The 27165-nt window shown below is 36.2% G+C and overlaps 1 protein-coding gene and 1 pseudogene across 3 annotated transcripts in view; both read left to right on the top strand.

The window, feature by feature from the left end:
* The window catches only part of EPS15 (epidermal growth factor receptor pathway substrate 15), a 140727-nt gene that overhangs the window by 63497 nt on the left and 50065 nt on the right, over positions 1-27165 (top strand). For all 3 annotated transcript variants that reach the window (XM_032844155.1, XM_032844154.1, XM_032844156.1), the window contains exons 12-13: positions 612-697; positions 17267-17339. In XM_032844155.1, the coding sequence (XP_032700046.1) occupies positions 612-697; positions 17267-17339 (159 nt within the window). The remainder of the gene's footprint in view (positions 1-611; positions 698-17266; positions 17340-27165) is intronic.
* Positions 2115-5349, top strand: LOC116859107 (annotated as a pseudogene).

Raw genomic sequence — 27165 nt, 5'->3', positions numbered from 1 at the left:
AGAGGCAGGCAGAGAGAGAGAGGGAAGCAGGCTCCCTGCTGAGCAGAGAGCCCGATGCGGGACTCGATCCCAGGACCCTGAGATCATGACCTGAGCCGAAGGCAGCGGCTTAACCCACTGAGCCACCCAGGCGCCCAACAAAAGTAAATTTTGAATTGAATAAAATCAGCTACCATTATGATTCTGAGATTCAACAAAAATTTGTTTACTTACTCTGTGTCAGATGACACAAGTACAAATAAGTCACTATCCATCTCCCCAAGAAATTTATTCTTTAATGGAGGAATTAGTTTATAAATCTGGTATCTGCTTTACTTCAAGGTTTTAAACAGGTGCTAGAATAAAGTGACAAGGACTTTGGGATCTCAAGTGGTGGTACCTATTATAGAGCAATAGCTTTTGGAGAATTTAAGGGAAAATGTCTCAGTTTATAACTGTGTGTGTGTATAAAATCATATTAGATATAATTTTCTTAAATGAATTTAAAGTATTAGTAATACTGTAAAATGTGTAATAATCTGTATCCATGTAGTGCTTTTGAACATTTTTAATGCTTTACCATATATAGTTTTATTGTAATAATGTTATAATTGTGAACTTTTTGTTTTTAGAACATCATAGGATCAAGTCCTGTTGCAGATTTCTCTGCTATTAAGGAGCTAGATACCCTTAACAATGAAATAGTTGATCTACAGAGGTATGTAAACTAAAATTAAGCTGACTATGTAAATACACACACACACACATTTCTGTTTTTAATATGTATCTTGGTAAATGCTACTTTATTTAAGTACTGTGGTTTTTGAATTGGGAATCCTTGAATCCTGTTTCTTTTTTTTCCCTAGTGTACCCTAATTCATCAAATCTAAGGCAACCCTTTAATTGCAAGATGCACTATTTTCTTATGTACCACTAAACTAAAAATCACTGCCAAATAAACAGTGGCATCAGCTATAAATACTGTCTGACTTTAGGCCAAGAAAAATGTGTATCTTAGAATGAATGGAGTATAGTTTTCCTCCAGCTTTAGATATTTGAATAGCATATTAGAAAAACATTATTTAATACATTTTATGGAAGGAACGTTAAATGCATATACTGTGCAAAGAGGTTTCATAACTGTTATCTCATTTGCTTCTCACAGAAACTGTAGAGTTAGATTTTATTGTTCCTAGTTTATAGGTAAGGAGTTTAGGTGCTTAGGTTATTTTGCCCAGTCATACAAACCTTTCTCAGGACACTTGATTTGGAATTGAATCGTCTCTCTTATACATAGGCACTATGTAGAACAGACTTAAGTACAATTGGATTTGAATCTAAATACAACAGGCACTATTGGTATTTCCTTAATTCCCTTGTTCCCTAGAAACTGTATGGTAATACGGTAAAAATGACCTCCTGAGATTACTTTCTTAAAAATGAGACCATTTTTCCATCTACACAGTGTTGGATTTAAGCATCATTTTGTATTTACACAAATCTTTTCTATTTTTAACCTTCATAACACTTTGAAGCAGGTAATGGCTGATACTTTATTTTATTGATGGTATTGAGACATAAGGGGGGTTGTACAATGATTTATCTGGGCTTTATAGCAAGAAATAGGGAATGATCTTTCCTCATTAAAATTGCTATAGGGAAACTTAGTTGTTATGATTTTTCAGTTGCAACAAAGAATTCAACCCAAGCTAATTTAAGTGAGAGTGAATTTGTTGAGTTGTGAAATTAAGACCTCTTAGAGGTAGATAGAGATGGCTTAAGGAATAGCTTCATACTGGGGCTTAAATGATATAATCTGTTTTCTTGCTCTATTTCTTGTCTCCACTTCCACTGGATTGTTCATTCTCAGATGGAATTTCTCATTATATTGTCAAAAGGGCTGTAGCATACTTAGCCTCGTGTATTTGTAATTTTAGATCTAGTGGAGTACCTCTTTTCTGGCAGTTCCTGCAAAAACCCTAAGATTCCATATTATTGTACTCGCTTAGGGCCATGCCGGTCTCTGAAATAGTCAGGGGCCAGGGATGTGTAGTTTATTTTCCCATGAACTCTGTCATGGAGTGGTGGAAGGATAGTTTGTTACCAGGACCACATAGAGGAGTGGGTATCCTGACATGAAAATTCTGCCAGAAGGAGGCATGAATTCTGGGGAGGTAAATGCTGCTAAAGGCGGCATAGCTTTAAATCCGTAGTAATTTCGGTGATTAGCATTAGTATCATCTATCTCTTTGAACAATATGACTTGACATTCCATAAACATAAGTCTGGGCACAGTGTCATTGTGTAGTTTTTTGTTTGTGTTTTCTTTTTTGTTTTTAATTTTTAATTTTTATTTATTTATTTTTTAAGAAGATTTTATTTATTTATTTGACAGAGATCACAAGTAGGCAGAGAGGCAGGCAGAGAGAGAGGAGGAAGCAGGCTCCTCACTGAGCACAGAGCCCGATGTGGGGCTTGATCCCAGGACCCTGGGACCATGACCTGAGCTGAAGGCAGAGGCCTTAACTCACTGAGCCACTCAGGCGCCCTGTTTTTAATTTTTTAAAATTCAGTCTTGAGTTTATCTGCCTTCTAAGTTCTGTGCTGTTCTAATTTCCTGCGCAAAAATTGGACTTTGTCTATTTACATAAAGCCTCTACACTTGAAATCACACAAAGTAACAAATAAAAACAAAAACAGAAACAAAACCCTTGGGGATTATATAGTCCAATTTTTTCCTTACTTATGAAAACAATTCAGTCACAGATCACGCCAGCAGTAGTGCTGGGTGGCACCCCAAATCCAGTTGTGTTAAGTTCTAGTTCTGCATTCCTTCTATTATATATTTGCCTCTCATTAAGACAGCAATTTGGGGGGCACCTGGGTGGCTCAGATGGTTAAGCATCCGCCTTCAACTCAGGTCATGATTCCAGGGTCCTGGGATCAAGCCCTGCATTGGGGTCCTTGCTCAGAGGGAACCCTGCTTCTCCCTCTCCCTCTCTGGCTGCTTGTGTTCCCTCTCACACTGTGTCTCTCTCTGTCATATAAATAAATAAAACCTTTTAAAAAAAAAGCAATTTTTTATTTTGGTTCAGAATAAAAGAAGTAAACATTTCATTATTGAGTCTATAATGGTGTGTAGACTTTTCATATGGTCTCTGTATGGTCCATTAGCATTTTGCTTGCCTTATGTGTAATATACATTGTGTTCAATGTATATATACAACTAGATTTGAAAATACTTGTCCTGTGTGCCTCTTGTAGATATGCCCCAATATTCTAGGACTTGCTTGGCTTCCAACAGTTGTTGATATATGAAATGTTTCTGTAGTGAGCTTTAATAGGAAGTAGAGCATCATACATAAAGCATTCTTGCCAGTGCAGACATTTCTAATATTAGTTACATTTTGGTAAATTGAACTTTCACTAGCTTTTAATAACCTAATGTTAAGATATACTAGTGACAGTCCTTTATAGTGAATTGCAACTAAAACATAAAAATATATCTAACATTTTGTGACTATCTTATTAAGAAAATCACAGAGCTCCACAACCTTGTTTTTAGGTTGTAGTCCCATAGTATAAATGTGTAAAAACACTTATACATGATTTGGCATTTGTGAAAATATTTTCCCTAGGCTTTTCTTTTAGATGAGATCTACAGTGTAGGCAAACGTCTGTCATCTGTCAACTCCACTCATGTCATAATGAGATTCATCAACCCATGCTAAAATTATGTTGTTAAAATTCACTTTTGCAAATGATTGTGTTAGGTCACTATATCACCAACTCTTCAAGATACTACATTATAAATCTTGGTTTCTGTGATTGTGAATAACAATTTTTTCTGTGCCATAGTATTACTCTTTAGCTTTTGAATTGTTTATTAATATATCAGGATGTGGTAAATATAACTATAAAACAGGAAAAAAGAATTTAAGCAGATTTTGCTTATGGCTTTTACTAAATTGCTATCTGACAAAAGATTAGCCTCCCCCTCCCTTTTTTAACAATTTTATTTACTTATCTGCCAGAGAGAAGGAGAGGGAGAGAACAAGCAGGGGGAGCAGCAGGCAGAGGGAGAAGCAGGCTGAGCAAGGAGCCTGATGCAAGACTATCCAAGGACCCCAGGATCATAACCTGAACTGAAGGCAGATGCTTAACTGACTGAGCCACCTAGGCATCCCAAGATTAGCCCCTTCGTATTTGCTGGTTTTTAGATGAAGATTTATAATTTCAGTCCAGTGACCAAACCTGCAAATAAATAATACATAATATGGAATCGTAATGACTATGTAATGAATACAGTGCTTTACCAGTTTATGTTTCCCCTCTGTGATCATTATAATGCATACTAGTAAGCATTTTGAAATAGAAGAGCATAATGAGAAAAGAGTATGTTTCTTAGAATAGTATTTTGTTTTGACCATGGAAAATCAAAAGAGATAAGAAAAGCAATATATATAACCTAAAGAGTTAGTTGGGTAAAGAATGTTCTTTGTTACTAGCCAGAAAATGAGACGTTTCCATCTCTGGTTCATGAAGTTGTTTTCTAGTTGAAAATATGAGAGTTTGAGGCAGGATGCCTTTTTGTCATTTTTTTCTTTACATTTTTAATATAATTCCTTCAACATTTTCTATATAGGAATTTAATTATGTCAGCCAGGTTAAATTAGCATGATATTTTTAACCTAAAGAAGGAAAAGCAATAGTTGTAATACCAGGGCAGTGGTGCTTGGAGCCTCGTGGGCTCAGTGCTGTTTGTTATTGGCAGTCCACTGAGCGCACACCAAACCGCAGCAGTGGCACCCCCATCTGCTGTTCCAGCCCCTGTGCTGGTGCAGCCACCCTCACTCCCTTTGCTCCATCTCCTTTGGTTCGCACCATAGCTTATCAGCTGACCGTAGAACAGATTGATGAGTTTAGGGAAGCTGTCTATTTAAAACAATGGTGATAGTACCATCACAACAAAGAAACTTGGAACTGTCATGAAGTCAGTGGGTCAGAACCCAACAGAAGCCAGATTGCAGGATATGTTCAACAAGGTGGAGGCTTATGATAATGGCACCATTGACTTCCCTGAGTTTTTGATTATGATGGCTAGAAAAATGAAATACACAGTGAAGAAGGAATTGGTGAGGCATTGTGACAGGTCTTTGATAAGGATGGCAGTGGTTAATCAGTGTGGCAGAACTATGTCACGTCATGAGAAACTTAGAAAAACTAACAGATGAAGAAAATGTAGAGGAAATGATAAGAGAAGTGGATATTTATGGAGATGGACAAGTCAACTATGAAAGACTTGTACAGATAATACTGCAGAATGACCTGCTTTTAACTCCTTTCCCCCCGCCAGAAGAATCAGATTGAATCTTTTATTTACCTCTTGCTCTCCCCACCACCAAGTTCATTTACTCATTGTTTCTAGATAGCAGAACTGAATGTCAAAAATGTGTTCTGTCCATATACACAAAATTTACATGTATTGCCTGGTGGCCCTGTCTCTTAAAGAACAAGCTCTGTATCAGTTTTATAATATAAATACTTATACTCCCTTAATGATCAGGATGTACTTAGTGGACTGCTTGTAGTTCCATTTGCTAATGATTAATTCACTGGGCTGGCCAGTTTTTCATGCATACAGCTTGACAGTTGAGTACATTCAGGCATTTGCATTAAAACTGGAAAATGAAAAAAAAAAAACAAATTTAAAACCTTATTCAAATGGTTTCTAGTTCACTTTGTTAGCATAAATCATCATAACTGGTTTACTCAAAACAAACATTTAAAATTGGTTTACCTCAGGGTGCTGTACAGAAAAAATAGGTGAAGGATAAACTATCTAGACAAAGCCCCTCTCGTACTGGCATGTGCCCTGACCCCTAGTGACGCCACATATCCAGGTGGCATGCTCCATGTATTAGTTAGCATCCTCCTCATTGCACTAGAGTGAAATGGGTGTTGGGCTGTCACCACTCACACAGATTTTTAAAAAGAAGCCTTTACCAAGGGAGCATCTTTGGACTCTGTGTTTTTAAAGCTTTCTGAACCATGACGTGGAGCCAGCAGAGAGTAGCCTGTGGCCGTGGACTTTAGCACAACCATCAGCATTGCTATTCAGGAAATTACACTTTGCTATCCTTTCCAAGTTGCAGATGCTAGTCTTTTTGTCCAATAGTAAGACCATTAACTTAAAATATAGTTGTGATATCATAATCTTTTCACAAATACTGGATCTCCTACCTGAGCCTAAGACCTGTATTCTTCATTTGCCTTCTAGAGAATGTCCAGTAGACATGACTTCCCAATCCTTGTCTCATTTATTTGCCTTTCTCAGTGATGTCACCATTCATCTAGTTTCTCAGGCTTGAAATCTGAGATTTTTCTTCCTCTTACCTGTGTATTCTATCTTTGAAATGTTTCTTGAAATCACTCCTACCTTTCCCTCTCCTTTGCGTGATCACTTCCTTCTGATCTTTCAAATCTCACCTTAGACATCACTTCCTCTGGAAGGGGGAACCTTCTCTGACTTGTTTACCTCCTAACTCTCATAGTTATCAAATCTTACATAGTTTTACTATTTATAGTAATCATAGCATTTAAATACTTTATTATAATCATCTCTTTTATTTGGATCTCTTACTAACCAAAGTGCTTCTTAAGCATAAGGACTATTTGTTTGTTCACTGTTCTGTTCCTAATGCTTAGCTTATATAATAGATGAGAAAATAACTTTCAGTTTTGCTGAAATCTGTCCTGTCTGTGCTATTGGTTTTACTAACCCCTTATCTCTTCTCTGGATTACTGTTATAACTTCCTAATTGACTCTGTGCTTTGAGTCTCTCCTTCCTTCCCTTGTACCTCCAGCTGGTGTATAAAATACAACTCAGATCCCTTAGTGACGTCCTATTCCCATCTGGATCCACCTTACTTTTCTGAGTATGTCACAAAGGCTCTTCTTCCACGGTTTTCCTTTGGCTTCCTGACCATTCTTTTGTCTTAGCCACCTCTTACAGTAAAGTAGAATCCTTTCTTCTAGGGCACCATTAGGCTCCTTGAGAGAAGACACCATATGTTTCCTTTGGCACTCTCCGTGTTGATTTTATCCCTTTTCTCAAGCCATGTGGTGGGTGGACCTCTCCATCAACATGCCACACATTTTTACTCTTCTGTGCTTCTCATCCTGTTGTTCCCTTTGTCTGAGCATACCTTTTACCTTATAAACTTTACCTTTGCTTTAAGACCCAACTTAAATATCATCTGGTTTTTCAAACCTTCACTAAAATTTTGATTGCTAATTGCTTTTTTCTTTTTACTTCTAGAAACTTTATTCCTTTGTAATAGTACTCACCATTTTTTTATTGTGGTCTTTATTTTAATTTGAACTCCTTTAGGGCAGGGGCTATGTCTTATTCACTTGGATAGGTCTAGAAGTTAATGCACGTAGTACTTGACACCACTGAATCTCAGTATAGGTTAGTTGGTTGAATGAATGAATTGAAGTATGTTATAATATTAGAATATTTCACAGACTCAATTCCTGTCAGGTTTATGGCAGACCAGAAGCCATGTATTAAAGGATGAAAAGACAAAAGATCTGAATAATAGCTTATTTTCAAGTCTATAGAAGAGGATTTTAGAGACAAAAGGATTTTTAATCCTCCTAGGGACATTAAGTATAGTTGCCTGATTTTTCATATTTTGATAGCCTATTTTTGTGTCAGGGATTTACTCTGAGAATCTGAAAAAGGCTTTTGGGCCCCTCCCACCTCCAAAAGAATATGTGTATCCATGTATAGCATTCTGTATTTATTTCAGGAGTTCCCAGACCCTTAAAAACTATCTGTGGGTCCATTTTTAAGAACCCTTGCTCTGAAAATAAACTGTTTCAAATAGAGAAGTTCTTGACGGTGAAAAGTCAGAACTTGCTTCATTCACTAAGATAGCATAGTGGTGGTGAATTGTGCTGAGGCAGGAGTTAATATTTGTCTTCTGTCAGCTTCTACTTCCTTCCTGTCTCTGTCCTTTTAGCAAGAATATCAGGAAGTAAAAGCTATATCCTGTCAGTCTAGTTTGTAATCCTGGTCTCAGGCTAGTAAACAGGGTAGATAATTACAATAATAGTTATTAGATATTGTACTGTTCCTGCTTTATATTATTTCTCTTATTTAATTCTTGCAACATCACTTAAGGATAAGTAGTTTTATCCCAGTTTTTCAGATGAAGAATAGACAGTTCTTTTCTAAGAAGCTTTCCTTGGTATCTGTCTCAGCTCAGAGAGCACTCAATTTTCTTCTCTCAGAATGGTTACAATACTGGATTATATTTCTTCCTCTAGTAAATTCTGATCTATGTGGGATAGCACAGACTATTTCTTCTTTCTAATGAGGCAATATAATATTTCAGAGCATGGCTTTCCAACCAGATTGCCCAGTTTGGCTCCTGACATGATTGAGCCAAGTAACATAACTATCTGGTCCTCAGTTTCTTTATCTGTGAAATGGAAATATGACTAATACGATGTGAAATGCTCAATACCTTTTTGGAACATGATGGATTCTCAGTACACGTTCATAGTCATTGTCGTCGTTGTCATCGTCATCATCATCTCCACCAACCAGCTCAGCACTTAGATTATAGCATTTACTGAATAGGTGCTCAGCAAACCCTGGTTGCAGTAGCTGAACGAACACTCTCTTTCCCTGGTTAAAGAGATACTGGAATTATGTAGCCAGAATTTGTGTTCCTAAATATATCTCTATCTCAGTCATATTTAGAAACTGATTTTCGAAAAACCTATTTAAGGCAGCATTAGCATACAGTTTGAACTTCTAAAAAATTTATGTTTTTGGTTTAGTTCAGTTCTCATACCATTAGAAACCATTAGCTCTGAAGAGAGCATTGCTTATTGAATCTGGAGCTCTTTTGCTTATATGACCCAACCTGGCCTGTTTTTGGCCCTGTAAAGATCTGTGGTACTATTAGATCTCAATCGTGACTACCTCAGCAGTGGTGTGACTGATGGAGTAATTGAAGCTCTAGGTTGTAGTGCGCTTTTGTTGGTAATAAGGAGTCAGTCTCATTAATTTTCACACAGAGTGCATGGCTCGCATTTAAAACCTTTGTTTAGGGAGACTTATTTATTTGAAACCCTCCGTGCTAAAGTTTTAAGTCTGTGCTGTGTGAAACATAGCCGCTAGATACATCTGGCTATTGAGCACTTAAAATATGGCTAATCCTAATTAAGATGTGCTATTAGTGTAAAATATACTGGATTTCAAAAACGAATGTAACTATTTTGGCTATACTGGGTTAAGTAAACATACTATGATAAATTTCACTTGTTTCTTTTTACTTTTTAATATATGGCAATTTGATCATTTAAAATTATGTATGTGACTTGCATTATATTTCTCTGGTCTCAGTCATTTATATTCTGGTCTCAGTCATTTATATTCTGGTCTTGGATTGCTCTGGTCTCAGTCATTTATATTCTGTAAAAATTACATTTGCTTCCATTATTTTGTGGTACTGGTAGCTTATTAAAGGGCTCTTATCTTGTTTAAGAGAGCAATAATTTTTAAGATGTGTTGAATTCTGTCTTTGGGAAACAAAAATATCTACCAAGAAATTTCAGCTCCTGAAGGAATTTAGGAATCGGTTTCTACCCACTTATTTAAGTCCTAACTGCCATCACTATGGATGCTTGATTGCAACTTTTAAAAAGCCAGTAAATATTGTACTTTTATACTGGTAAATAGTAGAATGGTGGTAATAATAGCTGACATTTAGTAAACACTTATTGTGCGCTGGGCATTGTGCTGAAGTCTTTCCAGATGGAATATAAATTAGTCTTCCTTATCAACTTTATTATCCCTGTTTTATAATTAGGAGAATTAAGGCCTTGTTTTACATTTATTTTCTTCATCTCCTTTTGTACTGTCAGATAAGTAGAATAAATTAATTAGTTGGGGTTTACAGAATAAGCTTTTTATTTCTCCTTTTAAAAGCAAACCATCAAATTTTGGATTCTGCCACTGACAGGGCAGCAGTTGTGTGAGCAACACCCCAAAGTTTGTGTTTTCCCTGATCTCAACTAGGGTTTCTTTTTAGTAATTTATGCCCATGAACATACTCTCTGAGTTATTTTTAAAAAATAAAACTCATTAAAACAGTCAGCTTCGCAGAATTAAGAAATTTAGTTATTCTCAGAGAACCACATGCATTTAAACTGTTACAGCATTTGTCTTACTGTTTCATAATTAATGGCTACGTTTGTTTCCCCAGCAAACTATCGGTAGGGGCCCTACATCAGTCTTGTTTGGCATTTAGCAGATATTCAGTAACTGTTGAAAGAATGGAATATAGTATACAGGCATATAGAGATTATATATTTAAGGTAACTTTTAGAGAAATTAAATACTTAAAGGTACAAATCAATGTCTTTACTCTCAAACTTTAATTCAAGTTTTTATCAAATCGCTGTGAATTCTTAGAGTGAAAAGCTGTCTAAGTTTCAAACCAAAAGGCTGGTTTGAAGTACAAGTCAAGATTTTCTCCTCAACTCTCTATAGTTGTTATCCTGCTCCAGCTCAAGACTTCTGACAGTTTTCAAGATAAGCAGAGTCCGAGTGTTCTATTGCCTTTCTAGCAATTGTCATCAGCTTTCTGAGCAAATAAGAGCCTCTACTTCCTCTCTTCTTCTACAGAGCAAAAGTCAGCAGAAAAAGAAGAGATATGTTGCTAAATAATGCCATTTGGGGTTCAGAAAAGCACAGCTCAGAAACCTTTAGGGAATCGCCTTTCCTGTATATTAGAAGACTGTCTTTACCTAGTACTGACATTCTCTTATTATCCGACCTTGATCTTCCATTCCAGCTATATTTACCACACATGAACACTCCATCTTAAATAAATTAGTCTATCTAGAATTTTCTCACCTCTGTACTTTATTCTTTAAAAAAAAAAAAAAGATTTTTATTTATTTATTTGACAGAGATTACAATTAGGCAAAGAGGCAGGCAGAGAGAGAGAGATGGAAGCAGGCTCCCTACTGAGCAGAGAGCCCTATGTGGGGCTCGATCCCAGGACCCTGAGATCATGACCTGAGCCGAAGACAGAGGCTTAACCCACTGAGCCACCCAGGCGCCCCTGTACTTTATTCTTTTTCATTATTTTTTTATTATGATAAAATACACATAGCACATTTATTATTTTAGCCATTTTTAATCATTTAATTCAGTGTCATCAAGTACATTTATATTCTTGTACAACTATTCCACTATTCATCTCCAGAATTTTTTCATCTTCCCAAACTGAATGATTTAATTGGATTTGATATCAACTTAACTTTAATCACATATAAAATTCTACTCCTCTAAGTTCTGTCCCCTCCATTTTATGTAATTGATGGCATAAGTCATATCTTTATACATTATGTATCTACTAACCTAATTATTTTTTATGCATTTGTCTTTTAAATCCTATAGAAAATTTAAAGGGGAAGTTGTAAACCAAAATTACAATAATACTGGTTTTTGTTCTTGTCCATGTATATACCTTCACTGAAGATCTTTATATTTTGATATGGCTTTGAGTTACTGTCTAGTAGCATCCTTTCATTTCTACTTGAAGGATTCATTTAATCATTTCCTGTAGCACAGGTCTAATGGTGAGGAAGTCACTCAGCCATTGTTTATCTGGGGATATCTTAACTTCTCTGTCATTTTGAAAGGACAGTTTTGCCAGATTGTGTTTTTAGGTTGTTTTTGTTTTTGTTTTTAGCACTTCGTATATATCATCCCACTGTCTTCTGGTCATCAAGGTTTCTGCTGCAAAATCCACTGATAATCTTATTGAAGATCCTTTGTATGTGACTAGTCTTTCTTACTGTTTTCAAGATTCTGTCTTTCAGCAGTTTCATTCTAATGTGTCTCAGTGTGGGTCTCTGGGTTTTCCTGCTTGGAATTTGTTGAGCTTCTTGGATTGTAGATTGGTGTATTTTATCAAATTTGGGAAGGTTTCTTCTTAGCCTGCCTCTTAGTCTGCCATTTTGCTGACATCTTGTGTGCTTTCTTATACAAGCTTTCCCTCATTTTGAAACACCATTTTTCTGTCCAACATTCATTATTCCCTTCAAAGCTTAGCTGAAGTCTCAAAGCATGCCCAGGCTGGAGTAATTTCTGTTGGTAAACATACCATTTACTATCTTTACAGCTTACTTTGTAGTAAATGATCCTGCCTTCTCTGATACCAAGTAAGCCTTTTCTTACCCTCTCCAGGGAGAGTCAAGTACCCATCTACTGTGTTCCCACAGCACCTGTGCTGGCCCGTTCTGGCACCCAGTATACTGCATCATAATTATCTTTTTACGTTTTTCGGCCAGACCCTTCAAATACATTAAATTCTGAGTTTCTTAATGGGAGGTACCTGTCTCATTGTTTTTTTGTAGCCCTAAAGTATAGCACAGTAACAGCTATATAGTAATATTTAGTATTCGTTGAATCAGTAGATAGATCTTAAAGTTGCATAGGGATGTATTATTGAGTTTTGTTGTGTATTTCTTTTTCACTCCTTGCAGCAGTCTCCACATATGATATGTAAAGTAGATACTATATTCAATTTATTTTAAGGAATTGGCTCACACAGTTGTGGGAGCTGGCAAGTCTGAAATGTGTAGGAAAGGCCAGTAGGTTGCAGACTCAGGGAAGAGTTGATGTTGCAGCTCAAGTCCAGAGACAGTTTGGAGATAGAATTCTCTCTTCCTTGGGGAACCTCAGTTTGTTTTTGTTTTTGTTTTTTTCCTCTATGAAGGCCTTAAACTAATTGGGTGAAGCCCATTCATACTATGATGAGTAATTTATTTTACTCAAAGTCTACTGATTTAAATGTTAATTTCATCTAAAAAATAGTCTTTACAATAACCTGGGTGACTTGGTCGAGTGTCTGACTCTTGTGAGTCTCCAGTTTTTAGTCCCATTTTCTTGTTCTCTGTACGACCTACATACTTTACTAAAGACTACTGTAGTGACCAGAATAGTAATAAGAATAATGAGAATAGCTTGGCTTTTCTATGTTTGCTTGATAAGAGATTATTGGCAGTTAAACTACATTTTTTATTTTAAAGATTTTATTTATTTATTTATTTGTCAGAGAGAGAGAGAGAGATAGAGGGAGAGAGCGCGCACGCACAGGCAGGCAGAGTGGCAGGCGGAGGCAGAGGGAGAGAAGCAGGCTCCCTGCCGAGCAAGGAGCCCAATGTGGGACTTGATCCCAGGACACTGGGATCATGACCTGAGCTGAAGGCAGACGCTTAACTGACTTGGCCACCCAAGCATCACCCTTCATGAGTTTCTAACTAATTGGTTTTTAGTTTCTTTTTTTTTTTAATTAAAGATTTTATTTATTTATTTGTTTGTGAGAGAGAGAGAGAGTGAGAGAGAAAGCATGAGAGGAGAGAGGTCAGTGGGAGAAGCAGACTCCTGGTTGAGCAGGGAGCCCAATGTGGGACTCGATCCCGGAACTCCAGGATCATGACCTGAGCCGAAGGCAGTCGCTTAACCAGCTGAGCCACCCAGGCACCCTGGTTTTTAGTTTCCAACTGGTTTCTCTTTTTTATTGCTCTTTGGTTGGAAAATAATGGGTATTTATTTTCAGGAAAAAACCCTAAAACTATATTTCTGGGAAGGGCTTTGAAGGTGACTTAAATCTGTTTCTCTGACAATGTGGTATTATATCAAAATTAAGACAGATGGCTCACCCTCTTCTCCCCATAAACAGCGCCTGGGGAAATGAAAGTGAACTGCATGGACTTGGGTCCCCACTGTCCTTGTGAATAGCTTTGACTAATTCATAGTAAGTTTATGCAGTTGTCAACTTTAGGCTTCTGAAAGCCTAGCTTGGGCTTTGGTTTTCTTGCTGGTTCGCATCTTAGCTTCCACCAAATCAAAAAGAACCAACAGCTTTTGGAAACTAGGGAGCCTTATCCCCAGTCTTTCTTTATGTAAAGCTTTGGTATTTGTGGATTTTTTAGGATGTGCCAGCATCTTGGGAGTGAATAGGGTCACAGAGATAATCTAAGATAGGAGGTATGTAGGATCATTTCTTTTCCCTTCTGGAAGTTACTAAGCTAAAAACGCAAGAGCTTTTCCTGTCATCCAGGATGAGTAGTGCTTTGGGCAAAATGCTCACACACCTATTTTTAAATATATCTTGACTCTGTCTTATCACATGTATTGGTGGGCTCCTTGAGAAACTGCATATAAATATTTTTTAATGTGGCACAGAATCTTGAAAAGATTAAGTTTTTGAATTATTAATGCTAAACAGAAAGCTTTGTATAGTTATGCACAGAAAAATATATGTTATTTGAAAGAAAGGAGAATGTAAGAAATATGACCCACGTCCCATTCTCTTGCACCTAAGCATCTTCATGCATCTAAATGTATTTAGGTATTCTTACTTGCTGGAAATGAGAAGGATAGCTACAGAGGTTAAGAGTCTATGGACTGTACATCTGAAACTAATGATGTACTATTGGCTAATTGTATTTAGATAAAAAAAGAAGAAGAGTCAATGGAATAAAACAGAACAACATCCCTGAAATTATAATCTAAGTTAATGAGAAAATAATTTGATTTTTAGTCTCATTTATAGGACAGATTTTCAATTGTGATTTTTTTTTAAGATTTATTTATTTATTTATTTATTTATTTGACAGAGAGAGAGAGATCACAAGTAGGCAGAGAGGCAGGGAAGCAGGCTCCCTGCTGAGCAGAGAGCCTGATGCGGGGCTCGATCCCAGGACCCCGGGATCATGACCTGAGCCGAAGGAAGAGGCTTAACCCACTGAGCCACCCAGGTGCCCCCAATTGTGATGGTTTTAGTAGACTGTAATAGAACTGATGATTTTTTTTTTTTTACATCTTCTCTTTAGTAATATATCATACACTCCTTGGTTTTGAAAATAAAAATTATTAGGAGACCAGAATTTCACTAGATAAAAGTGGATCAGAAGTTAAATTTAATTGATCTCAGTACTGTGAGAATTAATGCCTAACAATCCTATATTTTTGTTTAGTTGGAAATGGTCTTCGGGAATGTTTGGAGAGATCATTACTGCTCCCCTTACTCCCACACCCAAAATTATGAAAAGGAATCTTTACCTTTTAAGCTTCCTTCATTTTACCCAAACAGAGACTGTATTATTTGTTGGTGAGAGCTGACAGTCCTTTGTAGTCTGTTTTCTTTTTCACCCGGCTAGCTTCCTTTTTTTTTTTTTTTTTTAATTATTTTTTTTTTATTTTAAAGCTCTCTTACCCTTCTGTCTTCGCTGTGTTGTCAGCTCACTGCTTTCTTGTAGTTTTCCTGCCTGCACACTTGATCTTTGAGCAGACACTGTCAGTAACAGCAGTTAACAGAGAAGCAGAAAGGATTGAATACAAACATGCATACTAGTGTGTGGTGCTGATCTGTGATGCTGTGTGATATTTTCTATTTTTGTTATTAGCTACCTTCAAAACGAGGGGGCATAATTGATACTTGCCTGTGTGGAATGCCTCTGAGAATTTGGGGTTGGGGGAGGGGGCTAGTTTTTCATGTGACTTATCTCTGACATGCTGCAGCAGGAATGAAAACATTCTTGTGCTCACATATGGAGGGAAGGAAAAATTTCTTTTTTCCTTCAAGATTGAGGTTGCTGAATTTGTGTGGTATATTTAGATTTTTCTTCCTGTGATTTCTATTTTTTGATTTTACCTAATTTTTTAAGGGTTGGGAGTGGGGATGACCTTTGCATAATAAGTAGATTGAGGTATGGGAGGAATGGGCTGCAACAGTGATTCACATGGTAAGGGACTATTTAAAATCTCAGCAACATCACGACCCACATTGCGACCCATTTGAGAAACAGTTAGTGAGCTCCTTGGCCATCTCAAGTGTTTAAAAGTAACAGTATACTAATAGGTTTTATTCTTGGGCTTTTTTCTTCCTTATAAATCTTAAGAACGTTATGCCTGCATATCCAAAACAGTGGATTTTTGTCTACATTTAAAATATTACCCCAAAAAGGGGAGAAATGTAAATATAGCATTAAGTTGCCCCCTAAGTATCTTCTCTGGTATAATTTCCCCACTTTCCTTTATGCTACAGCTTAAGGGAGCCTGAGCTTATGTTTGGATGATGTCTGGGATGAAACTGAAATAATAGTCTTGAAGCTCTAAGGAGAAACTCTACAGAACTAGTTTGGATGAATTCTTGAATGCCATCCCCTTCTTCATGTTGCCTTCTTTTTACCTTTACCCCCACCCAAAAATGTATTGCTGTAGAATTCTATGGATTTTTCTCTCGTTTTGTAAAAAAGAAAAAAAAGAAAAAAAAAAAAAAAAAACAAAGGGAGCAAGTCAATGTGTGTGTGTGTGTGTGTGTGTGTGTGTGTGATTTCAGTATAAGCAGTTAAATTCATTACACCGAAAGAAATAGCTTTATATTGTAATTCTGAATCTAAGGTTGCTTAGGACTCATTCATTAGGAATGTAGCTCTGATGGAAGCATGTAAGAATTTAGATAATATATCTCAGACTACAAGTGGCTCCTAGTATGTTTGATCTGAAGAGTATAGAACGAGATAAATGCTAAATGTGATTCTGTTTTTACTTAGTATACCTTGTTTTACGTATTTGATCAACTGGAATTGACAAGTGGTCCTAAAATAGCTTTTTTGGGTAGAGCAGTATTTGATGGAGCAAATGGATTGTCTATTGACAGTCTTACCCATTTCTTCTGTGTTGTTTCATTCTAAAATTGGTACACACCAGTGATTTAAGGGGAAATTAACACTTCAGAAAATGTCCTTTTCCTTAATATTGTTGACTATTTCTATTAGCCATTTTCATTTGATTTGACAGTGGTACTTAAGGGTTAAGCGTACAGAGCTGATGCAACCCCTCCTTTTTTTCACCAGCAGTTTTCATTGGACATCATTTCCATAGCAACAGTGAGATCAGTGAAACCTGAGTGTTTCATTGATTATTTTTCTCCTCTTCCTTTTTTAATCTATTCTCTTTTCACCACATTTTAGTGAGAAGGCATTTTTTTTTTTTACAAACAGAGCTTATATTGATTTCTATTCCATAAATAATTAAAAGAGGGTGGAAAACTCTGCCCTTCACTTAAAAATTGAATGTTTCACTATGTATTTAAAAAGCGATTCAGGGTTAGGAGGATGGATAACCATACCGGCTGTAGCTGATGTTCTCAAATATTCTTGCATTGTTTGCTGGTCTTCTAGGGAAAAGAATAATGTAGAACAGGACCTTAAGGAGAAAGAAGATACTATCAAACAGAGGACAAACGAGGTTCAGGTAAGTGAACTATAAAATTCAGTATTCTGTTTCTGATTTAGAAGGATTCATTTTAAATGTATAGGGTCATTTACTGTGTGATGGTTGTGGTATTGATGAGTAGGTCAAGAAAATACCTGTTATTTATGTGACATAAATATTTGCTTTTTGCAGAATGATAGTTCTTCTCTGAATTCTGGCCTGCACAGATTATACTGCAATGAGAAAGCAGTATTTTTTAGCATAAATTTCTAGTTTTGAAAGTATTTTTGAGATAATATTTACCTATATATCGTATCATTAAAGGTAAGCTTGAATGACTTGTGATGTAAATATTATTATACTGATAAAATTAGTGAGATCATCATCACCATCACCCTCATCATCAAAACACAAATTGCTTTTTATGAATGTGAAATTTTGTTAGCTAGGAGAACTAGTATTTTTAAAGGGCTGTTTCTCATAACACTGGTAGGGTGGGATATGATATGAAACAATTTAAAATAGCATTTTGTAAGTTGCATAGTAGCCAGGATAGCTTAAACTTTAGCATAATGAGATTTAATTCATTTTCACTAAGTGTTTCATTAAGTACCTTCATTTTACAAATAGAAAAGATAATAAAACCTTAGTTTCTGATTGAGAAATGATACAAAAAGGGGTATTTCAAACATTAAAAAAAAAAAAAAAGAAAATTGAGCAGTGTTGCATTTAGGGCAATAAACAATGCATGTGACCATGTTATTCGGGCACTGTTTCCTGAATGTTATACCAGCACATACAGGAGGTTGGATGTAGAAGCACTGTTATCAGTTGCCAGTAAAAGCATATGGATGGGCCTTTTAAAACATGTTACTTATATGTTGGATTTCTGTGCTTGTGCTGATAGTTTTAAATGAATGAAAGCTCTAAATTGGTAGATCCATTGTTTTGTTTTGATGTAGGACATGCAGCGAGATTGTCTGTGAGATGTGTTATGCCTGGGTGCAGAGAATGATTTACTGATAGATTGAGGAAGAAGCCAAAGAGACTTCTTGTTACAAGTTGGTTATTTTATTAGATTGCTACCTTTACTGTATATACTGGAATTTTCCTAAAGATGATGGAAAAGTCAAGAGATCATCACTAACATACTTCCCTTTGTGGTAGTGAAATGGGGGGTGTTGACCTCCATTACATTATTTTCATGCAGTTTTTGAGCTTCTTAGGAGATGAAAAGAGACACAGACTTTAAGCAGTTACTACTGAAAATAGCTTAAGAATGGGAGATAAAATAATCTATAAAAATTTCCTTAATCTGAAGAAATACAGTTACTGATGTAACATGGGACAGCTTCTAAATTTAGCCAAATAGGGTTTCGAAGTGCGAAGGTTTTTCTGATGGACAGTATTTTGTTATTTATGTACATCTACCTTGGTTTTTCCCTACTGCATCTTTTGAGACTGAATTTACAAGGCTGGTTTGGAACAATACTGAAATTTATATTACTCCTTTCAGGCTAAACGGGCTGTCCTTGAATATTTGATTTCTTAAAATTTTAGAAGTTTTGTTATTTGTCAAAATTTCTTCATTTTTTTTTTTTGTCCCTTTTCACTTAGTGGTAAGGTGTATGTTAAATCTTAAGCTTTGCTGTATTCAGAATGTATAATTAGCAGAGGGAGTCTATTTAATTTTCTTCGTTGAGTGCTGTAAATAAAAGACATCTTGGAGCATGCTTAGTACAGACCAAGTTGTAATGTTTGAACATAAGTTCGTTGAAAAGAGAACTTTGGATTAAAGTTTTGTATTAGTAGATTCATTATTCATTCCACTCCAATACAGGTATCTCTGTATTATATGTGGTAAAAAGACATTAGACTAAGAATGACATGGATAAATGACCTCTACATGTAATTAAAACTTCTAATTTTGGTGATTATTTTCAGTTTTCTGAAGCACAAGACAACTTATCAGAAGTGGTAATAAGTAGATTTCGTTACTTATTGATTAACTCTGATTTACCCAGTGGTAATGAGGCACAGACTAAGGAATAACATGGATAATTAATATCTGTAAGTAACTCTAAGTCCTAGTGCTCTATTTTCTTTTTTTTTTTTTTAAGATTTTATTTATTCATTTGACAGAGATCACAAGTAGGCAGAGAGAGAGAGGGGAATCAGGCTCCATGCTGAGCAGAGAGCCTGACACTGGGCTCAATCCCGGGACCCCAAGATCATGACCTGAGCCAAAGGCAGAGGTTTTAACCCACTGGAGCCACCCGGGCACCCCTATTTTCTAATTTCTATGGCAAAAGGCAGTTTACTGGAGTTATTAACTAATAGCAGAACTTCAGTGCTTTCTGACCCCACTTTCTAAAATGAGAAATGCCTAAGTGAAGACAGGAGAAAAGTAAGGTAGTTTTGACCTATTAGTGAGTGTCTTCCTAATCCAAACTTGGCTTTTTGAGTGTTCTTGCTTTTCTCCGCATTTATAAGGTCATAGATAGTAATTATATGAGCTCATATCTCAAGCACAGAAAGCAAGTTTTAGATGCAACCAAAGTGCCAAAAGACTAGTTCTTTTTTGTTTTGTATCTCTGTAGTCTTTAGTCCTAATACAGATAAATTAGGAAATCTGCTACATAATTAATTCCTAAATTTTTGTTTCCTATCTGTATTCCTGTGAACTACAGTCTTGAGCACTTTCAGTTCAAGATTTTTTTCTTGAAAAACAAACCAGTGGTTAACTTCAACTTTTTTCCTGAAATGATCACTGTGAATGCGTATGAGGTATACTGCTAGTTCATCAAGTTCTGTGGAGAAACTAGGCCCAAAGTGATCCAAGGGGAAAAAGCTATAAAAGGCCATTCTGTCTCAAAGGTATATGGTTTGGACTTCTGTTAAGGGGAGAGGGCAGACCCACATTCTTTGCTACTTTAAACTGCCTATAAACAATTTTATTAAAGTTTTCTTCTGAGTAGTTAAGGAATTAGGAATTCACTCTCCTGTGTACTTTTCTTCAGTGTTGCATAGAAGTTTGTAGGAACAACATGGTATCTGACAAACTTGAATTCAAATTCTGGTTCTGACTCTTCCTAGGTTTGTAACCCTAAGTTAGTAATTTAACACTCTACATAGTAGCTTTCTATTATGTAATATGGAATAATAAAAATACCAAATACTTAGAGTTGCTATAGGAATAAAATGAGATAATGCAATTACAGTGCCTCACAGAGTGATTGGTACCATGTGAAAGTTCAGTAAATGTTCTGGTTAGTAATAGAATTCTATACCCTACTATTATCTGCTTATTATCTATCCTCCCTTCATCATCAAGCTCTTCCTTCTCTGACTTTTTTCTTCACTTAGAGCTGTCTGCACACAGGACTCACCAGTTTGAAAGTAACCTTTTTTGTTTTTTTGTTTTTCGTTTTTTTTTTCTGTTACTATTGCCACGTTAGCTACCAACCTGTTTTTCGCTTTTTCTTTTCTTTTTTCTTTATGTGGCCGTTTTTTCCTATTCCTTTCCTTTCAGGTAATCCTCTTTAGTTTGCTGTTTACCCATACAACTGTGCTTTAATTTTTCTTTCCAGAACCATAATAATCTTAAGGCCAGATCCATTGGTCTTTTCTGCATTGGTTCCTGATTTCTTGAATTGTGTTCTGTCAGATAGTCCAGATAGTCTCCTGCCTGTCTGACCCTTTGCTTCTGTTGCCTTTGCCAGGGACTGATACATACCTCTACCTTGTTGTTCCCTTCCTTTTTCATACCCCTGGCATCCGTATGCTGGTGACTCCCAAATATTCATCAAGCCCTCTACTCTCTAATTTCACATCTCCAGTTAAACATTTTGGTGTTTATCATCTTCTTTCCTTTCCTTTCCTTTCCTTTCCTTTTCTTTCTTTCTTTCTTTCTTTCTTTCTTTCTTTCTTTCTTTCTTTCTTTCTTTATGTTTATCATTTTCAAAGTCAATGTGTCTAAAATGAGTCTCATTTTGTTGAAAAAAATTGGCTTCAGTTTTGGACTCTCCTATTTTTGTAAGTGTTTTCTTTCTCATTATCACCACCCTTTTACCTAACATCTGAAATTTAGAAATCAGATCATAAGTCTCTTCTTGCCCATCTTCTTCTTGCCCTTCTTCTAAACCAATTTTAGTATCATGACTCTCAGCTGTGAAAATCTTTACTGCTGCCCACTGCTGCTGTTAATGATGGGAGGATGTCGTATCTCATGGATATATTGGAGGTAGGAAAAAAAGATGAGCTACAGATCCTCCTCTTATATTACTTACTTTTTTTTATTGTCTGCCTCTAATTTGTGTGCCCTACACATTCTCTTTCTTATTCCTACCCTCTAGATCTGTTGTGATCTAGAATGTTCCCTGTCTCCCTGCTTATGTGAATTCTGCCCATGCCTTAAAGCCCAGCTCAAATCCCACCACTTCTCTAAATAAAAGTATTCCTTCTCTATTAGTCTATATCAGTCTTTCCTCTGTTGGAACTCCCAGAGGAGTGTGTATTTACCTAGATGGTATGTCCAGTAGGTTATCTTCTTGTGCTATGTGGTGTGTGTGACTCCAGTATCTTCCAGCCTCTATTGTAAACTCCTTAAGGTAAGAAATTGTACTGTGGAAAATTTCTTTCACTATATTTGATAATATATTATTAGGTGGAGATAAATTTAAGGAAGCTGTTCACAATAGAAATGAATAAACTTCAGTTTTGTACATGAAATTAAAAATAGCCAAGACACACCCAGAAACCCTACACAGAAAGGATTGGGAGCATGGTAGTTTCATAGAATCAGACTTTTCCATAAAGTTCATACTTGTTCATGCTACTCTCCTGCAAAAGAGGCCCCCACTTATTTGTACTTTATCAGTAAAGGTTCAGTAATCATAGTAATTGTCCCTTTTTGGTTCATTTTAATCACTTGGGTTTTTTTTTTCCCTCAGATGAAGAGGGATGACTTATTTTGGGTAGAAGTAAAATTAGATACATGAGCTCAACATTCTTTTCCTAGCGATAATGCTCTTAGAACATGCTGGGAAGCATATGATTAGGAAATAAAGGCAGGCTGTTGGTGAGGATTTCTAACACCCACCTAGTTTAATAGACTTCCTTTCTGTTCTTTGACCTAAACATCTTGCTCTGTAGTTGATACTTTTTTAATATTAAGAATATTGCTGTAGGGGTGCCTGGGTAGCTCAGTTGGTTGAGTGTCTGCTTTTAGCTAGGGTCATGATCGCAGAACTGGGATCGAGTCCCACAGTCAGCTCCCAGGTCAGCAGGGGGGTCTGTTTCTCCTTCTGCCACTTCCCACTGCTTGTGATCTCTCTCTGTCTCTCAAATAAATAAATACAATCTTAAAAAAAAAAAAAAAAAGAATACTCCTGTAACTTCTGTTTTGAGAATTAGGCCAACATAATGAATGTACCTGATTATTTCTAGTTTTGGATTAGTCTGTAGAATTTTAAAAATCAGTTAAATAACATTTTTATAAGATTACTGAAATATTTAAAATTCTCCCTGTTCTCATTAATAATTCTTCAGGTATAGATATACTAGTATAAGTACATGTCTTTATATATGTTTTGGGGTTTTTAAGTGAGTATTCATAAGTTAGTGGTATTTTTATTTTTTACTCTGTATTTTATGTGAAACAGATGCAAATGTATTCATGTTGCTAATGCTTAATAGGTTTAATACTTAAGTTACTTCTTCAGTTGTATAACTCACTTGGATTGCTAAAATAAATTTTAACTCTTTTACTGTAGCTAAGAGTTTTTATATATTTGTTTAAATTCTATTTTTTACTACCTTTGTCTCACTTCATGGGATTTGGAAGGATGGGGATGAGTTTATCATTTTCATTAACTTGTGTGATTTCTAGAAAACAGGACGTTTTCCTTGAAAGTTCTTTTTAAATAAAGCCAAGATACTAGCTCAAAGATCCCTTCTTTGATGAGGAACCTTGGATGTGGCTGCTTTGGTATTTTTCTAAAACAGACCTTGGCACTCTATTACTGGTTTTTTTCACTGCATTCTTTCAAGTCTCTTAATTGCCGTTATCCTCCTTTTCTTCTGTTGGTGGCACAGATAGGCAAGTAGAGCATGACTGTGGAAAGTAGAGCATAACCAGGAAGGCTTCTGCAAATGTCTTCAATCACTTACTTGATAGGATGGCATTTGATAGTGCTGAAGTCGTGCACTGAATTAGAAGAGGATTTTCTCAAAGGACTACCTTAAAGTTAAGAGACAATTACCCTAGTTAGTGGAAGATACTGTTTGCTAGGAGAGCCTCTGACTGCCCTAATCAAGGGCGGCATTGGAGGGGACTTGGGCAGGTGGGCCAAGAGGGAGATGTGCATTTGTTGCCTTCACTTAGTCTCAGGATAAGCAAACTATACCAAAAATAAAATAGCCAAAAATATGGGAATACTGATATTGATAGGGAAATGGCATTTCAGTGGTGGCAGCATTACAAGTAATTTTGCAGTGAAATTTAATTCTGATTCTTGTAGTATGTATGTTTGCATCTGTTCATTTTGATTTTGTGCAATTTAATAACTTTTAAATTTGCTTCCTGAAAGAGTAGGCCCTTTTGTGTATGGATTAGTGTTATGCTTTTTAAGAGATGATTTTTTTTTTTTAAGATTTTATTTATTTACTTGAAAGAGTGAAAACCAGAAAGCAAGAGTAAGGTGAGAGAGCACGAGCAGGGTGAAGGGCAGTGAGAGAAACAGACTCCCCGCTGAACACGGATCCCAATGTGGGGCTCAGTCCTGGGACTCCAGGATCATGACCTGAGCTGAAGACAGACACTTAACTGACTGAGCCACCCAGATGCGCCAAGAGATGATCTTTTATTATATTTAGAAATAGACATGAAGATGGGGCCCCTGAGTGGCTCACTCAGTTAAGCATCTGACTCTTGATTTTGGCTAAGGTAATGATATCAGGGTTGTGAGATCAAGCCCCAAGTTGGACTCCGCACTAAGCGTGGAACCTGGTTGTCCCTCTCCCTCTGCTCCTCCCCGGCTCGCTCGCTTGTGCTCTCTCTCTCTCTCAAAAGTAAGTAAGTAAGTAAATAAATAAATAAATAAAATCTTAAAAAATAAACATAAAGAAACATTAATTATAATTAGTTTTAATATGGACATCTATCCAGCTTAGAATATATCACTAAGGTGAGGTATTTTCTCAGTAACCTTTCCCTTGAAGCCTATAGTTATTACTATGTGGATTTTTATTGCAGCTAAGAAGTGAGCCTGGAAAATTTGAGTAAATTTGTTTACTCTGTGGAAAAGAAAGGTCAAGAATAAGTAAATATTATATTGCCTTGTTTATTCCCATTCCTTTTGCACAAACTTATCTTCAAAGAGTGTATTTAAAGTATCTCACTAAAAAACTAGTTTTGAAAAATGGTTCTATTTATTAAAGGAAACCAGCATTATTCCTACTGTTGGTAGTTCTTACATAAAAATTCGGTCATATCTGAAACATCTGAATATTTTTATACTGGTATGAAACTGCCAGAGGTATGTGATATTTTAAAAACTCCAAACTTGACATTTTCAGGTTATAAAAGTAATATGGGTTCATAGTAATCTTGGAAAATACAGAAAAGTATTTAAAACACCCTACAACTTCACATTCTACAAAGAGCCATGGTTAACATTTTGTTATATTTTTATTAATATACATAAATGGCTTTATATTTATTTGTGATTATACTATACATGCCTCATATTCAGCTTTAAAAAATTAGCATTAGGTACTAGACATTTTCTTTTCTTTCTTTCTTTTCCTTTTTTTAAAATATTTTATTTCTTTATTTTAGACAGAGAAAAGAGCAGTGGGGAAGAGAGGGGCAGAGTGAGAGAGAGAAAGAGTCTCAAGCAGACTCAGCACTCAGTACATAACCTGACTGGGGACTCGGTCTGACATCACACCTGAGCTGAAACTGAGTTGGCTGCTTAACTGACTGAGTCCCCCTAACTAACTAGCGCCCTCCCCCTAGACATTTTCTTGTGTTATGTGACCCACTTAAGGTAAATTTTATTTTTAATTAGATTTATAGGAGTGTCTGGGTGGCTCAGTCCTTAAGCATCTGCCTTTGGCTCAAGTCACAATCCCGGGGTCCTGGGATTAAGCCCCATATGGGGGCTCCCTGGTCAGTGGGGAGCCCGTTTCTCCCTTTGCCTACTCTCCCTACTTGTGCTCTCTCTCTCTCACTGTCAAATAAATAAATAAAATCTTTTTTTAATAAAGCAGATTTCCGGGGCACCTGGGTGGCTCAGTGGGTTAAAGCCTCTGCCTTTAGCTCAGGTCGTGATGCAAGGGTCCTGAAATCGAGACCTGCATGGGGCTATCTGCTCAGCAGGGAGCCTGCTTCCTCCTCTGTCTCTCTGCCTGCCTGTCTGCCTCACTGTCAAATAAATACATAAATAAAAATCTTAAAAAAAAAAGCAGATTTACAATAGAAGTAGAGGCATCAAAATTGCATCTATTTATAAAGACTAAATAGTATTAGAGATGAAGTCCAAGATTTTTTGGTGGGGGGAGGGCTGGGAGATGGTGGGAAATCAGTCTAAAGTATTTGAGGATGAGACTAAATAACAGATATTTTTTTCCTTTACCCACCCCTGAACAGTTTTAATTAAAGGGAAGGAACAAAAATTTTTCCACAGGATTCTTAAAAAATGCTTTTTAGGCTAGCATATCATTATATATAAACTGTATAATAGCTTTATGACCAAAGTAAGGTTTTTATGATGGATTATATTCCCAAACTAATAAAATTACTTGAGCTATAGTTGGCATTAAAAAAAAAATTTAATAATTTACTTATAAGAAATTTTCAAACCACTGTAACTCTCCCAGTTACTGGGTTAAAGTGAAGCTGTTATTCCACTTTCCTGAGGAATAAGAGTAGTACATAGTGTTATGGAAAAAAATACAAATATATAAGCTTAAAAACACAAGAAAGGTGTTATGCCACAGTAATTTGTCTAAAGCAGTAAAAATTATTTCCATATAATGGAAATTTTAAATGTCAGATCAATCTTGGTCTATAGATGGTGAAAATATTGAACCAATATAGAAATTTAGGTATTATTTTAATTTAACAAAAAGCATTTATCTTAAGTCATTTTGATATTAGTATTTATATTGACTTATAGTTTAAGTGCAGAGTGAAGGTTTTCACAGAACAGTAAAAGAATATGAAATCCTCTCTTTCTATCAACCTCAGGCACATATTCCAAGAGTTTCTACCAAGTACTCGAAACTTTGTGGTAGTTATACATCATTGTTTAATTAATCCTCTGGAATGTGCTATGCATTGTACTAGATTGTGGAACCTCAAAGAAAGATGAGACATTGGCTCTGTCCTTCAGTTTAGTGTTTAGAGGTAACTATAATACAATGCAGTAAGTGTGATAATAGAGGTTAAGGACAAACTGTGATAAGAATACAGTAAAGAAGGCTCAAGATGAGTCAGAGATTAGGTTTGGCTGGGCTTTGAAGAATGGGTAGTATTTCCAGGTAATGATGGTGTGGAAGAACACTCAAGGCAGAGGAAATGGCTTAAGAAAGGCACTGGGACATTGAAGTATATTGTCTCTTGGAGAAAGAAGATGGTTTATTGAGGCTGGGGTACAGGTGAATGTAAGGAAAAGAGGGTAATAGAAGAAGAGGAAGGATAACATGGGGCCCAGTATTGAAGGTTCTGATGTATCTTGTAGGCAGTTTTACTTTATCCTACAGGTAAGAGGAAGCCATTATATATTTTGCAGAGGGACTAAAGGACTCTCCTTTACAATGAGTTACTTTTTTAAAGAAAGTTGGACATTTGGAACAGGAA

Source organism: Lontra canadensis, unplaced genomic scaffold (genome assembly GCF_010015895.1).
Source record: "Lontra canadensis isolate GAN:19392208 unplaced genomic scaffold, GSC_riverotter_1.0 scaffold148, whole genome shotgun sequence".
Classification (NCBI taxonomy): Eukaryota; Metazoa; Chordata; class Mammalia; order Carnivora; family Mustelidae; genus Lontra; species Lontra canadensis.
The sequence above is the reverse complement of the archived record's forward strand: the minus strand, read 5'-3'. Positions and strand labels throughout refer to the sequence as shown.